General features: G+C 42.0%; 1 protein-coding gene across 1 annotated transcript; it reads right to left on the bottom strand.

Annotated features, from left to right (window-relative positions):
• On the bottom strand, nt 1-15815 carry ebag9 (estrogen receptor binding site associated antigen 9). Its single transcript, XM_042332198.1, has 6 exons — nt 15676-15815; nt 8434-8512; nt 7122-7274; nt 6061-6168; nt 5605-5696; nt 1-1414 (listed from the first exon to the last, which is right to left on the bottom strand). Exons 1-6 carry the CDS (start codon nt 15756-15758, stop codon nt 1294-1296), a joined length of 636 nt encoding a protein of 211 aa, XP_042188132.1. The 5' UTR covers nt 15759-15815; the 3' UTR covers nt 1-1293.
• Nucleotides 15816-16928: the final 1113 nt, after the last annotated feature.

Genomic DNA, 16928 nt, shown 5'->3' with positions numbered 1-16928 from the left:
TTACCTGTACAGTAAGCACCTTTAATTTAAATCAGCACAATTCAAACAGGTGGATATGAATTATGACAATAGTGCAAGTACATAGCAAAGAAAAATAAGTTGTATTGTTCCCTTTTCTAAACCTGAACAGTGATGTACCTTATTCCAGAGAATGGCAGAAAGTTACTTTACACTTAACCCTGGTTTAAAGAATTCATTTGACAAACTGACCAGAATAAGACAATTTTCACTGAAATACACAATTTCACTCCAAGTACACCTCAAGCCATGTTAAGGTGCTTGAAACAAGCATGCAGTATGAAAATAAAGCTGTTTGATTAAGAGCAAGACACAAATCCAAGTTGATTCTGTTGGTGTCCAAAGGGCACAATATGATACTCAATGGGCTATATTACATATGCTTTCAAATTTTATAATGCAGTATCCAACGTATTTTTGTGTACATTGTATGACTGGTACATATACTAAACTTCGTATCATTACAGTATGCTTTAGGATTCCTGTGCAATTTGTATTCTGCGCTGCAATGCCACTCTTGGATATTACAATTCTATTGAACTGAATCGGTAACTACTCTTGGTAAATCCAACAGAAACAATAAAATGACACGTTAATGCTTAAATTATTATAATCTGACAAATTGACAGACTGAATATGTACAAGCCCAATGTAGTAATTCTCTGGCATTTATTTGTTTTGCTCATAAACATTGTAAGAATATACAGCACAAACCTATTTTAAGAAATTCATTGATTTCATTAGTAATATTTCAGTGTCTAGTAACAAAACAGAACTGGTGGCTAATTAGTAAAGCCACAAGCCAGTCAACCAACACTCCCCCTTTACCGTGAAACACACACTTTTATGCTGAGAATTCCAAATGAAAGATATTTTTACACGCAGCAGATAAATTATGTCCATCCAGCTACGCATATTCTTATACATAGCTGGGGAATCTGAATCATTCCATAGAATAATCTGGTTTGATGTTCAGGAATTTGTGCAGTAAGGAATCGCACTTGACAATGCACTGATGTGGAGGCTGAGAACAAAAAAAAATGTATATATACACTGTAAAAATCTTGTATTTTATCCCAGTGATTTCCAGTAATCCACGAAGATTCCCAAGCATCAAATGGAGACTCGAGTTAAAATACATGCTCAGTGGTGCAATGCACATCAGTAGTAACTACTTAGGAAAACATTGTTCACCAAAAGCAAGCTGATAACAGGCGACATTGCAGAACCGGATCTTGTTCACCTGCTTACAGCTGCAAGTCCAAACACTGAAGGTTATGAAAGTTTCACAGCAATTTTACTCTGTTCCTTTCTCAATAACCTTTGTGCATCCTTCTCCACCTTCTTCCTTTGCTGTTCAGCAGATCGCTTCTCCCGCTCTGCAAGCTTCTGCTGTCTGTGGGCAGGCAAAGAAAAGAAGAGGTAGATTCGTAAAAATTATAGCGTACCGGGACTCTGGGCCCATCAAACATCAGCCTCTGTGAATTCACCTAACGCCACCTCCCCGTACGTTGATCCCTTTGGGTTTAAAAAAAAATCTGACAGTCAAATATTACAATCTTGATATTATTTATTGCCTCTCTGATGAGCTCAGAATGAGAGATTCAGGTCTTTGTGTGCGTGCAAGTGCGAGGCTTCAAGTGGCTGAGCATTCCTTTCACAGGCTTCACCTCCAGTGTTGAATTTGCAACGGTTATCTCACCACTGCCCTGGTTCACAGTTTCAACACAAAACTCTATTTACTGGTATTTTCACCAACCATGGTAATAAACCATTTCCACCATATATAGACACAATTAGCGTTTATTTTCCAGCCTTCCTCATTTCTTGCACCGGTGTACAGACTATGGAGCTTCAACTCAAATAAAGGGAATAAGCAGCAAGGTTAATTAAATAAATACTTAGAATAAATGCTTTCATTTGCTCTGTCACGGCTCTGTCCTTGACTGGATCAGATCGTACCTCTCACACCGCCTCCACTGCATCTCCACAAAGTTTCTCTTCTAGCCCCTGCACCGTTTCGTGCGATGTTCCTCAGGACTCTGTCCTTGGTCTCCTCCTCTTCAATATCTATATACTCCCTCTTGGTGACATCATCTGCAGACATGAGGTCAACTTCCACATGTATGCGGATGACATTCAACTGTACCTCTCTGCCTCCACTCTTGACTCCAGGACCACTGCTGTCCTGACAGAATGTCTGTCAGATATCAAGTCCTGGATGAGAGATAACTTTCTTCAGTTGAACGTCAACAAGACCGAGGCTCTCCTGATTGGCTCCTGTCAGCGCCTCCTCACCTCAGGCACTGATAGCATCACCATCCATGGTTGCACACTCCACCTCACTGAGCCAGTCCAGAACCTTGGCGTCTTGTTTGACCCTCAACTATCCTTTCTACCCGACATCTGTGCCATGACCTGCTCTGCCTTTCCCCACCTCTTGCAACATCGCCCGGCTCCGCCACTATGTCACACCACAGGCCACCAAAATCCTCATACACGCTTTTATTACATCGAGACTTGACTATGCAAACTCCTTGATTGTCGGCCTCCCCAACTCCTCCCTCCATAGGCTGGAGATCATCCAGAACTTTGCAGCCTGTGTCCTCTCCAGCACCAGGCTCTGTGACCCTATCAACCCCATCCTCGCCCGACTCCACTGGCTTCTCATCACACAGAGGATACAATTCAAGATCCTGGTTCTCACCTTCAAAGCCCACCATGCTCTTGTTCAACAACAATTTGCATTTATATCACGTTCTTCACATAGTGTCTGAGTGTTTAGTTCATTGCAAAGTATAGTGACTGCATTTGTAAGTGAACACAGCAACAAGAAGGTGACCGAAAGAGTAGTCGAAAGCCCAGATCTTAAGGCGGTCTTGAAGGTGGGGAGGAAATAGACAAGACAGAGGGATGTAGTTCCAGCAAGTAAGGGTAGAATGACTGAAAGCTGGCCCACTGGGCTTTCTATTTTATCTATTTGTAGGGCTGCAGGTATACAAAGACTGAAGAGGAGCAGGGATATATCATTGTTGAAATCAAGTCAATTTTTCATACAAAAAGTAGGATAAAACAGAAAGTGGATATGAAGTAAATGAACAAACACAACAAACATTTTTACAAACTTTGCACAGTACCCTCCCTTCCTCCATCTCCATTAAGTAAACTCATCCAGTGCTGTAAGAGTTGGTAACGTCAGGTTATTGATCTAAATAATGTGAATCGTATGATAATTTTTTGCCTACTAAATTATACTGTTGATGGTTGTAGTGTGTTGAAGTAGATTTTGAACACAGCTTTATTTAATTGCAGCAATACTCAGTTTGCTGAATCCAAAGATTAATAACTGGATAGGCTCTTTGGCACTCTTAAATTAACATAAGATCAGCTGAATCCCAAAGAACATCAAAATAAAATCAAAGTCCCAAAAGTATCTGCTGGGCCCAAGTCAAATGAACCAATATGAAAAACCTGCATTTATAAAGCACCCTTATTTAATCAGACATCAGAAGTTTAAAAAAATCTGAATACAATGAAGACATGACTTATGACAAAGCAATCTTTGATTCTTAAGAGGGCAGTTATTAAAAAATGCTTTCCTTTACATGAGAGTACAATAGATAATGCTCAGATAAAAGATCTCACAGAAAAATTACATGGCAAGTCACCACACCTAAAATAGGGTTCCCGTTTTTCAAAATGCTCAGCATCCTTGAACAATTGTCCTTTGTCCTCTCACACCGCCTGCACTTCATCTCCATAAACGGCTTCTCCTCCAGCCCCCGGACCGTCTTGTGTGGCGTTCCTCAGGGCTCTATCCTTGGTTCCCTCCTCTTCATTATCTATATGCTCCCTCTTGGTGACATCATCCGAAGACATGGAGTCAACTTCCACATGTATGCGGATGACACCCAACTCTACCTCTCTGCCCCCACCCCTTGACTCCAGGACCACTGCTGTCCTGACCGAATATCTGTCAGACACCAAGTCCTGGATGAGAGATAACTTTCTTCAGTTGAACGTCAACAAAACCGAGGCTCTCCTGATTGGCTCCTGTCAGCGCCTTCTTACCTCAGGCACTGATAGCATCACCATCCATGGATGCACACTCCACCTCACTGAGCCAGTCCGGAACCTTGGCGTCTTGTTTGACCCTCAACTATCCTTTCTACCCCACATCTGTGCCATGACCCGCTCTGCCTTCCCCACCTCCGCAACATCGCCCGGATCGGCCACTGTCTCACACAGCAGGCTGCCGAAACCCTCATACATGCTTTCATTATATCGAGGCTCGACTATGCAAACTCACTGTTTGTCGGCCTCCCCAACTCCTCCCTCCACAGACTACAGATCATCCAGAACTCTGCAGCCCATGTCCTCTCCCGCACCAGGCTCTGTAACCCAATCACACCCATCCTTGCTCAACTCCACTGGCTTCCCATCACACAGAGGATCCTGGTCCTGTTTCAAGATCCTGGTCCTCACTTTCAAAGCCCTCCATGGTCTTGCTCCCCTCTACCTCTGCAAACTCCAAAGCCCCTATCATCCTGTTCGCTTCCTCCGCTTAACAGGCTCCAGTCTGCTTCACGTCCCCTGCCTTGCTCGCCCCACTATTGACAGGCGAGCTTTCTGCCACTCTGCCCCCACACTCTGGAATTCCATTCCGCAGAACCTCTGCCTCACCCCCTCCCTCGCCACCTTCAAGACCCATCTCAAGGACCCTCGTCTTTGACCATGCTTTCGATCTCCCTGCTTTTCCCCCTTGCCCTCCACCCTCCCCCATCCCCAGCTCAGGTCCGTAACTCTGTCCGTCCAGCGCCTTGGGGCGTTCTCCTGACATGAAAGGCGCTATACAAATGTAATTTTGTTGTTGCTGTTGTGATGCAAGGAATTTCTGATGATGTGGAAACTGAACAGATGAATGTGGTTTATGCATTTTGGTTGAGGCAATATTAAAAACAACAATAAAGATTAAATTACATTGTAAAATCAAAAAATCTACTCAAATCCTTGCAGTTATGCAAAATACTATGAATTCTGTCTCTGAAGGCAAGCCTGTCTCCAGTTACAATGAGCACAGTAAAATTCTATGTTTCTTTTATTTCAGTAGGTAGGAGCTTTGGCATGCTAATGAAAAGTTAAGACCCAGTGTGATTTGACCCAACAACATTTGATACATGTTGTGAACACACCTCAAACATCAACACTGCATTCACATCAAAATGTTTGTGAGTACACAAACCACAACTACAATGTTGTGATATTTCCACTAGCCAAATAAATGGCAAATAGAATTTTTTTTAAAAAGACACGAGCCAAATCAGGTACATCTCTCAACCTCCTATACCATTAATTGAGTAGCAAGAGATGGACCAAAAAAATGTTAAAGGTGGTTCACAAATGCGCAAACATCATTTGTTGCAATACTAGTTGCCTCTCCAAAGGTCATGTCAAATCACCAGCTCAGGTTTTGTGCCAGATTTTATAACTCTAGCACCTCAAGGCAAAAATGGTTATTAGTCTCCACATAAAATTAGTGACTGAGACTGCAATTTACAACTTGTTTCGTGAACAAAAATTAAATACCTAAGTACTTCCTCCGCCTCCCAGGTAGCATCTCCTTCTTCTTCCCATGCATTAGTATTTTCCTGCCAAGTATCCAGATCCCCCAGTTCTACCTGCAAGCAAACCATCAAAAGCAATTATCGTAAAACCAAGCCCTGTAATAAAACATACAACAAAACATACATCTTTCTATCATGGAATATCAAGTCGGCAGAATAAACTTTCCAACAATATTTAAACTCTGGCAATTTAGAGATTGAAACATGCAGCAATGGCGATGGAAAATTAGTTCTAAATCTCAGAATGACTTATGTCCATTGTCTTGCTCAAAATTGCTACTGATCTTAATTCTGCATTACAAGCTCAGTTGTGAGCAAATGCAAAGGACGGCCTATTGCTTGCCAGTTATTGTTTAGGGTGTCTTTGTTAGCATCAGTGGAAACAAAACTAAATGAAACAGGTAAAGGAATTGCTTACCGTTGGCTGATTGAAGGCAATGTCCTGCGTAGCTGCTAGCCTGCTGGAGTATCCCAAACTGCCATCTTGTATCCCAAAATTTATTGGTTCTTTCTTCTTAATAATAATCTGAGAAACACCACAACACTTAAGGTTAAATTATAAATGGGAACATTTTAAAAGCAAACTGACTGAAGTCAAATTAAGTCCTAAAATTCTTAAACATTGCACTGTTCTATTGAAAACTTACCCAAATCCTATCAACACTGAAATGCAAATTTATTTTTTAAACAAGTCCTCAGAGTGGAGAAGAAAAACCTCAATCTATGAAATTACAGGAATTAAAAGCATAATATTGATCCGAAGAAAAACAAATTTCATATAATTTAAACAACTATAAAACTACTTCTCCTTTAGATGAGACACTCAACCATTGGCTAAAATTTTAATAATATAATAATCCTTGTATTTGTTATTGCATTTCTCACATCTTCTAGACGTCGCAAAGCACTTCACAGAACAGACTGTAAAGTGAATTGATTGTATATTTGTGGGCGAAATGTGGCAGCCAATTGCGCACAGCAGTGTCCCACAAACAGTCTCTCGCTTACAAAGCGAGTGCTCTAACCACTGAGCTACAGGAATCCTTAACCCAAGGCCTCACCTATGTGTCCCCATGAACGTTAAGGATCCCCATGATACAATATGAAAATCAGAATGGAGTTTCTCTCAAACAACCCTCCAGATAACTTGGTAATTTGTCTGTGAAGCCCTTAAAATATTTCAATCAGAGGTCCTACATCATATGTAAGGATTATTATTTACAAACAAGTTTATTAAAAAAAAGCCATTTTTATTCAAGTAGTTCAGCATATATATTTTGCTGCCTGATTTTTGTCAAATTGCTCTATACATTTTTTGAAATGTAATTATTAGCTTTGGGCTATAAAAGTCTAATATCAAAACAGAACTCTCGCCCCATTTTAGGCATTGACTGAATGTTTATATTGTATTTGGAGAGTTAAAAAATAAATTAAAGTAAAAAGCACAATAGAAATTCCACTTTAAACAACAGTACACACCTTGTGAGGTTTTCTTATGGTTGGTGCCATGTCTTTAAAGTAGTCAGGCTCGTCAGATTCTCCAGTACCATTCTGCAGATTACCACTGCCTCCTTCAATCTTAATACTGGTTGGACCATCCTCATCCCAGGAACTCCATTCTTCTACCTCAACCTTGAAGAAAACAAAAAGTCTTGTTTGGATTTCATTTTAATTCACATAATATACCACTATAAATGCTGCATGTTTTGTACAAATTAAATATCTGTCTTAAGTCTTCTGAGAAAGCAGCACCTCTATTCCATTTACTGTCCTCACCACACAAATTGAAACAGTCATATTTTGCACAATTTCAGTACAATGTATGACCCACCAGTGTTAACACTACTGAATACCAGTAAAGCTATCAATCTAAATCTTGGCTCACCAAGTACATTGGTTAAAATCTTATGCCAATACTGTGCTCTTTACCCAATAGCTAATGAAAACACATCATGAATTGTCCAAAACTGTTCAAAATAGTGATACTGTACTATCTACAGTAACCGATAATGGCAGTAAAATTGGAAAACTATTTCTCACTATTCCTTTTTTTGAATAGAACAATCCAGCATAAAAGCAACACAGACCAAAGAGAGAAATGGTAATACAAAAATATACTTGCATCCCTCCACATCCAATACATTAGTTTTTCAATTCATACGATGAAAATACAACAAAAACAAGATTACATTTGTATAGCACCTTCCATGTCAGGAGGACGTCCCAAGGGGCTGGGAAATGGTTGATATATTACTTGTACTGAACAACTTCACTCGTCTGCCCATGTAAAACTGCTGTTTGAGTCTCCTTTTCCTTTTCCCTGCAGTCATCCTGGAGAAGCTAGTTATCCGTTGAAGCTGTATGACTGTATATATCACTAATGCTTCAGTTTCATCCATACAGGCAGGGGTGGGGAAAGTGTGAGGGGGAAGAGGGTTTAAGTGCTGCAGCTAATTTTGTCTACAAAAATAGTCACTACACAGTGAATAATGTGAATCACACTGTGAATTTTCCTGACATGAAAGGCTTTATATCAAATGAAGATTAATATTCTATAAGGATTATTATTGTGCTTCCTGGGTCTGAAATATCAATCTTCACTGAAATGAATGGAGACATTCTGGGCTGCAACTTCAGTAATGCACTGCAGTTTCTTTTACTTTGAATTAAGAAAAATCTTCCCAGTAAGTCAACATCGAATCCATTGGCTCACATCCTGAGATTGTGAAATAAATAAACCTCAAATGGAAAATAATTGCTCGTATTATGATCAGGATAGTGTTTTCAATACCTGTTTAGGAACGGACGTATAATCGACAGTTGTTGGCAAGGTTATTTGATCTCCACTCAACTTCCTACCTCTTCCAGACCTTCAGGAAAAACAACACAGGATTAATATACCAAAATGTTCAGTATTTATATAGTTAAGACATTTAAATTAACTCCTATTTAAAAATACACTATGCTTCTCCCAGAGGATTTTTCTTCAACCTTCAGGAACAATTAAACCACTGAAGAAAGGGAAGAGGGGAGAAGAAAAATTTTATTTGAGCATAAATTAGTCCAGTAACAAGTTGTTCACTCAGGTCTGGGTTACAGAATTCTGGGTTCACATTGGGACCTGAGCTCATAGACTCTAGTGCAGTGCTAAAAGAGCAGAGTATTAAATCACCTAATGGTTGTTTGTGGGTGTTGCATACAATTGCTGGCGTGTTCCCTCCAAACAAAAAAAGGCATTGATAGTAAATATATGAAGCACTTTAGAAAGCTTAATGTTACGTGTGCTATACAATTGCTAGCGTGTTCCCTTCAAACAAAAAAAGGCACTACATTGATAGTAAATATGTGAAGCACTTTAGAAAGCTTAATGTTACTTGTTCCTTCTTTTTCCTGATTAATTTGTTTAACCTGCTTTCAATTTCTTTAAGTGTTCAGCCTGACAACACATGCCTCGGGTTGGTAGTGTATTATGCATGTTGTACTGTCTCTGGCTAAGTAGCTCTTCCTTTCAGTGACAAGAGAAACTTGGATGTGTTCTGCATCCAATTTTCCTGAAGGTGAGCAACAGTTCATTACATTAATATCTGAGATGAAGGGCATAACCTCAGTAAGAGATGGGTAGACTTGGGTTATGTATATTCCTTAGAATTGAATTGAGAAGATTAAGGGGTTAACTGAAAGAGGTGTTTAAAATAATTAACGGAATTCTAAAGCTAGAGAACGAAGAGTAAAGGGGACATATGTAATCTCAAAATGAGTGCTAAACCGATCAGAAGTGAGAACAGGAACCATTTCTTCACACCAAGGATTGTGCATATGTGATATGTACCGCCTACTCCACAACCACATACAGGGCAAAGTAGACTGGAATACTGTAAGGGCATTAAGGGCATTGAGAAAAGTCAGGAAAATGAGATTCAAGGATTTGACATAACCAACAGGAAGAGCAATGTCAATGATCTGAATGATCTGTTTCTCATGGCGGCTGAGGAAGGAGATTCACTAACGAGAATGTCTTCAAACACTAAAATTTCTACATACTAATGTCATTATTGTTATGGGAAATCCCCCCCCCCCACACACACACTTCAGATAATATTTAATCCATATCTGCTAGCTGGTAAATGATCTCAAACGCCTGGAAGAGGATTATCAGAAGTGTGGAATAAAACACACATCTAACCTTTATCAAGATTAAATGAATTCTAGAGTTCTTCCAAAGACAAATTGAATAGGATTTTATTATTTATTGATATAAAAAAAATCGCTGTTTAGTCAGGAAAACATTACGGAGTTATACTGAAAGCAAATTTAATGACTTGGTTTGTGTGCACTTTCCTGTTAGAAGACAATACCAAAGTCGGTAAATGTACCACCAAATGAACAATATCCTTCCTCAATGTTGCACTCAACGGATCACACATTTTGTTTATTACCACAGAAAAATCCATGTTCATTATACAGTGGTCACAAAATGTCAACTATCAAATCTATTAACTTCAAAACAAAATATTTTCCATCATTTAGCTCTCCCCTGGCACCTCCACTCAATCCTTCTTTCTATATTGACACTAACCCTGGCCTTACTTGATTTCAAATGGAATATTCACATTTTCTCCATTGCTAAATAAACTCACCTTCCAATTTCATCCACATTAATATCCTACATTGCTGAAAGCTCTTCCAACACCACTCTTGCACACCAATTTCCTATACGCCTATGCCCAAGTCCAAATAAGTGGACTGATATTTACTGTTTGCACACCAATAATGAATCAAAAGAGAAATATTTTAGCAGTTACCAATTGTCATTAATTGAGCACACATTCACCAGGTACCACAAATTCAATTCCCATCAATACTATAGGACACATGTCATGCAAAGGCAGTGGCTCAATAGAGGCAATTGAAAAATGTGCAGACATGGAATTCTAGGGTTTCTATCTATAAAGGAATATATATTTACCCATTTACACCTATCAATGTGGTGAATAATGTTTTGTAGTCCCTAGTATAGCATCTACAGTAAACAATGAATAGTGGAGGATCAAGGTAGGGAGTTACGCAACCCCAAAATTCATTTCATCCCATCACACAATTACAGTTTCTTTGTATTTTGTAACTACCTGGTTGTATTATGAGTACAGATAACCCAGGGATTAAGCAAGGTGGCATAGATTCAAAATTACAAATGGGCACACATTATAATTTTATGCTATAAAATCAAAAATACAGCAAAAAACATATTGAGGAGCGGGGATTTTTCTCAATCTGCTCCTGTTAACACTGCTCCAATGGGTGGGTGATCCTAGCTGGACAAGTAGCAGATAGCTTGCCAGATCGGGCTCTCAATGGCAAGCTAAGCAAACTCTGGGGCCCCAGATTTTGGCTCTCACCAACCTGCAATTAATACCTCTGGAATTAGGTAAGCAGGGAGTTCCTCCAGGGAGAGAGTGCCCATTCCAACAAGGTGGAACATGAGTGGTAGAAGGGAGATGAATGAAGGCATGGCCAGAGATAAATCAGAACAAGTTATTCAAGATCTTCAAACGAGTGACACGTATTATTATTGTTCCCATCCAGGAAACAAGTACAACTATGAGCTTCTGTATTTAAACTGACACAAAACATCCTATACTTGCAGTAAAATACTTGCTCGTAATCTCTCATGGGCAAGTTTTATTCTATGTGTTCATGCCTCCATTGATTTGTTGCAAGCAATGACTATTAATGCGTTGACCCAATCTGTGTTGCTCTCCCTACATCTACGACCTCCTGACCCCCTACCAATCTGCCCTCTCACTCCGCTCAGCGGGCTCCAGCCAGTTTCACGCCCCCTGACTTGCCTACCCCACCATCGGTGGCCGAGCCTTCAGTTACTCTGCCCCCACCCTCTGGAACTCCATCCCGCAGTCCCTCCGCCTCGCCCCCTCCCTTGCCTCCTTCAAGACCCACCTCAGGATTCTCTTCGACCGTGCCTTCGGTCACCCTCCTTCCTCCTCTGCCCTCCACCCTTCCCGATCCCGATGCCCAGCTCAGCTTCAAAACACTGATTTCCAGCGCCTTGAGACATCCTCTCAACATGAAAGGTGCTATACAAATGTAATTTTTGCTCCTGTTTATGAAGCGCTCCAAGATGCTTAATTGCAGTTAAACTGCATATTGTATAGCCAGTATATTCACAAAGCGTGATAAACAATTGTAACTTGCTTTTACTTTAATAATGCTAAAGTAATACCTCCCAGTTGGATAACCACCTTCAATATTGCTGGAGCTCCAAAAAATAAGAGCTATTGTTCCTGTCTCATTTATTCTAGGATGCTATCAGCTATCCAATCTGATCTAGATATCTTGGGAATGTTCTGTTCTTAAATTTATTCAATCTTTGTACTGATCTCTCAAACACGTTAGATTTCTGAATTGATACGACTTCGTCTGCAATTCATTTAGCCATCTAGTACAACATGATTTCAGTTAGAAGTCCGACATGCCACTTCAGAAGTTGATTGGATCAACATGTTATTGGGTGAAACTGGAGTTAATAATCCCTACACTTGATATAGCTATCACCTTCCATATCTCATCGTGTCCCACTGAATTTATTTGAAGTGTAATGACTGTATATTTTGTAATCAACACAACAGCCAATTTGTGCAAAATCCCACAAACAGCCATGAAGGGAATGGCCAATTTTACCTGGTTTATTTTCAAAATGAAATAATGGCATGCTCATGACAGAAGTCATTTCCTACTCCTTCAGAAACTAATAGATCATTGCAATAAACTTACAGGTATGAGAAGCATTTGAATTTCTTAGAAAGGATTCTTGTTAAGAAATGCCTCAATTTTAATATAAAGAATTTTCATCTTTATAGGACCTCATTACAATTTCTCAAAATGGCTATATTTGTAGGCAAACCCAGTTGCCATCCTCACACAACAGCCTAAAGTAAAATCTGCCTCAATAATCATAACAGCCATGAGAGAAATGCCTAGTTAATCTGGAGGATTGAACTGAATCAATCTGGATGACTCTTCTGAATTAACCAGGATGTCACTGGAAATAAGTCTTTCTGAACAGGATCATGGGATCTTTGGCATCCACCGGAGGAAAAGGGTAGACTGGATTTGGATTTAAAATTTCATCTGAGGAACAATGTGGCATTCACCCATCAGTGTAGGCCAGACAACCAGCGCGAGTCCCAATGTAAACCTTGAACCCACAATATTTGAGGCAAGTATCCTACTGACTGAATCAAGATGACAGCTGCCCAACTTATGAAAGGAACCTATAGGTAATAATAATCCTACAATCCTTGTATTTAATATAGTGCCTATCATGTTAAAACAACAAGATTACATTTGTATGGCTCCTTTCACGTCGGGAGGACGTCCCAAAGCGCTGGACAGAGTACAGCATTTCAGACTCAAGCTGGGATTGGGGGTGTAAGGGAGAGGAGTGGAAGGGGGGTGACCGATGGCATGGTCAAAGAGGAGGGTCTTGAGATCGGACTTGAAGGAGGCTAAGGAGGGCGCGACGTGGAGTGACTGGGGGATGGAATTCCAGAGGTTGGGGGCAAAGTGGCTGAAGGCTCTCCCGCCAATGGTGGGGTGGGTGGGTCGGGGGACGTGGAGCAGGTCAGAGCCGGCTGAGTGGAGGGAACGGGCGGGTTGGTAGGGGGTTAGGAGGTCGCAGAGGTAGGGTAGGGCGAGACCATTGAGGGCTTTGTATATGAGGACCAGGATCTTGAACTGGATCCTCTGAAGGATAGGGAGCCAATGGAGTCGGGCAGAGTGGGGGAGATGGGGTCACGGAGTTTGGTGCGGGAGAAAACACGGGCTGCAGAGTTCTGGATTATCTGCAGACTGTGGAGGAAGGAGTTGGGAAGGCCGACAAGCAGGGCATTTGCATAGTCGAGCCTGGAGGCGATGAAGGCATGAACAACAGTTTCAGCACCTGAGGGGTGAGGTAATGGCGGAGTCAAGCGAAGTTACGGAGGTGAAGGAAGGCAAAGTGGGTCATGGCTTGAATGTGGGGGAGAAGACAGTTGAGGGTCGAACAAGACACCTAGGTTCCTGACTGGCTGGTGAGTTGTAGTGAGCAACCATGGAGGTTTATGCTGCCAAAGCCTGAGGTGCTGAGGCGCTCGCGCGAGCCAATCAGGAGGGCCTCAGTCTTGTTCACATTCAACTGTAGGAAATTTGCCCTCATCCAGGACTTGATGTCCGACAGGCAGTCTGTCAGGACAGCAGTGGTCCTGGAGTTGAGAAGAGGGCACCAGGAGAAAATCCCTTCTCTTAATTAATAATGTCATGTGGTATTTAACATCCACCTCATCACAGGACCTCAGCTTAAGGTCTCGTTCAAAGTCTAACTATGTAGTGTTCATAGCACTGTATTGCCAGCCTAAACTATGAACTCAAAGTTGCAATGTGGGTTTTAAACCCATAACTTTCTGACTCACCGAGTGAAAGTGTGATCAACTGAGCCAGGCAAACACCTAGTCCTCTAAATTACGAGGTCTGTCTGGATCTGGTGCAGGCGAAACACATTCTGCTTTAACTTTTCTAAAACTTACTTCAATTAAATTTAATTTCCTTACATTTTTAAAATATTTATGATCAGACTTTCACTTTTTTCGATTGCCTTATTCATCTATTATCGTTTGGTATCTTTCTTCTTTGTTGATGCATCCATCTCTTAAATGCTCTTAAAGCGATATGAAGTGTGAATTTTTTGTTTCCATTCTCAACTTAATTTTCCTGAATAATCACCTTAAAATTAATTTGTTCATTGAGACAAATTATGACTATTGAGGCAGATTTATTTTAGGCACCATAAGTTGTCATCAACTAATCTAAAGTGCAAACGGCTACCTCTACCCTGCTCAACAATGTGCCTTAAAAGGGATTCTTCTCACTTGACTCCTGGTAACCCTGAGGCCTGAATGATTAGGTTGGTCCGAGCTGGACAAGCAGCGGGAAGCTTGCCAGGCAGCGCTCAGGATGAATTCCTACCGGGAGAGAATGGCCATCCATTCCAGATACGCAGCAATTTCCATGTATAGGTATGGAACTCTCGGTTTTGTTTGGATATGCATAACAACAGATTTCTACACGTGTCAGAGACTCAGCTAACAAAATAAAACAAGATCAGTCCACATCACTTGGAAAATGTGATTTTTTTTTCATTTGCAGCACTGATCACCCTTAACAGTATCTCTCTGAGCAAGATTGCCAATTCGTGTCGAATCATACTGATTTCTGTAGCTGAGGAAACATTTTCCGTCAGGTAGATTTAAACCTAGTGCATCTGTTCTGGATCTTGGAAAATCCAACAACGGGAGGCGTTCAGTCAAAATTATCTGCCAAATATTTGCCAGTGCCGGAGCCAAGAGAGGGCAATCTCAAATTAAGGAAACCACTGAAATCGATCTTGCATCTCAGTATAGCCCACAAATAGAAAAAAGATGTCTGAGATGTCACTATATTCTTCCGCCTGGGTACCAAACACTCAACCCGGAGACCAAAAAAAAACTTTAAATGTTTTTCCCCCCCCCCCCCACCCCCCCTTGAGAGGTAAGCGAGGTGGCGGGGCCGGCTGAACGCTCGCTCGGCACGCGGTCGCGGTCGCGACCGTTTGAAATAAAAAAAGGGCACCGTGACATTGCTTTGGCGAGAGAGGTGGCGGCGGCAGCGCGCAAGGCTCGCTTTCGACAGCAGCTGTCTTGGGGAGAGCCGGGAGACATTTCAGGAGCAGGAGGGAGGAAGGAAGACCCATTCACTTACTCGCGGTTAAAACAAATAATGGAGGTGGGGTGAGGGGGTGGGGGACGACGACAACAACTTGCACTTATAAATAGCGCCCTCCGCACCGGGGTAGCGTCTCAGAGCGTCCGAACATGAGAGAGGGGGGAAAAATTTTTTTTTAAAAAAAACGGTAAGATCGTTGCAAGGCTCGCGGTTTTACACGGCGCGTCAATAACGGTAATGGGGCGGCGGGGAGGGGGGGGGGCTCGCCGCGACCACTTGCCTGCAGACGAGTCTCTTGATGAAGGAGAGCAGCCAGGCCAGGCAGGAGCACAGCTTGAACACTCGGAACTGGCTGATCGCCATGGTGACGGGCGCGAGGTGAGGAGAGGAGAGGGCAGGGGGGGGAGTGAGTGAGTGAGAGACACACACACACACACACACACACACACAGCGGCCTCCCTCCCTCCCTCCCTCCCTCCCTGACCTCCACAAACAGCCTCGGCCGCCGGCTACGCGGCCCGTTCCCTCTCGCGCTCCCCCCCGCAACGGGCGTCTCTCATGAGGCCGCGCGGCAGCGAACGGCCCAACCGCCGGCCGACATGATCTCCCAGCGCGCCTGCGCCTGAGTCCTGCCCCCACCCCCACCCCGCGCGAGAGAGCGAGTGACCCGGAAGCGGTCATTGTGACACGTGGCCCCGCCCACAACAGCACGACAGGTGGCGCATGCGCGAGATGACTCTTGCCGTGGCTGGTTCTGTTTATGTAATTACTAACATAACACTAACCATCACCAACACTAACAATAACGCCATCACTAACCATCACCAACACTAACAAAAACACCATCACACTAACAACAATAACCATTAATAATAATACTCATTGCTAACAATAAGAACAATAATAATCTTTGCATTTGATATAGCGCTTTTCACGCTTCAAGATGTCTGAAAGCGCTTCGCAGAATAGACTGTAAAGTGAATTGACTGCATATTTGTGTGTGAAACGTGGCAGCAGTTTGTCCACAAACAGTCGTCTTGGGACGTCCTCCCGACGTGAAAGGCGCTCAATAAATGGAATCTTGTTGTTGTTGTTGTCGTGGTTTGAAGTGACCAATTTATTGCTTTTTTTCATGAGGGAACAACAATAATAACAACAATAATAATAACAACTTGCGTTTATATTGCGGCCCTCACACAGGGCAGCGTCCCGGAGCGCTTGACACTGCGCCGAGGGAAAGGAGGAGGTGACCGAAGGCACGGTCTAAAAGTAAGGTCTTCAGGCGTGACCTGAAGATGGGGATGGAAGTGGCAATAATAACAGTAGTAATAATACTAACAATTAAAAATTAAGATTAAATCAAAAATTATGTAAAACAGTTAAATGACAGAAATAAAATATTTGCTATTATTGCAATTTCAATACTGGTAATAACCTACAGCTTTGGTATATTCTGTTAGATAATAATAATCCGGCGGCCATTCCCACTGCCATAGAGTGCGCCCACATTCCCCATCGCCGTGATTGGCTGCT

This window comes from Callorhinchus milii, unplaced genomic scaffold (genome assembly GCF_018977255.1).
Source record: "Callorhinchus milii isolate IMCB2004 unplaced genomic scaffold, IMCB_Cmil_1.0 Scaffold2, whole genome shotgun sequence".
NCBI lineage: Eukaryota > Metazoa > Chordata > Chondrichthyes > Chimaeriformes > Callorhinchidae > Callorhinchus > Callorhinchus milii.
Note: the sequence above shows the minus strand (reverse complement) of the source record. Positions and strands in the feature narration are given on the sequence as shown.

Bases quoted from the DNA above. Each gene is read 5' to 3' on its own strand.
- ebag9 (XM_042332198.1), bottom strand. From the start codon at position 15,758: ATGGCGATCAGCCAGTTCCGAGTGTTCAAGCTGTGCTCCTGCCTGGCC. The intron at 7,275-8,433 runs GTATTGAAAACA...GTTTTCTTCAAG, and splicing joins ATACGTCCGTTCCTAAACAG to GTTGAGGTAGAAGAATGGAG. The intron at 5,697-6,060 runs GTAAGCAATTCC...GTTTGCTTGCAG, and splicing joins TTGCCTTCAATCAGCCAACG to GTAGAACTGGGGGATCTGGA.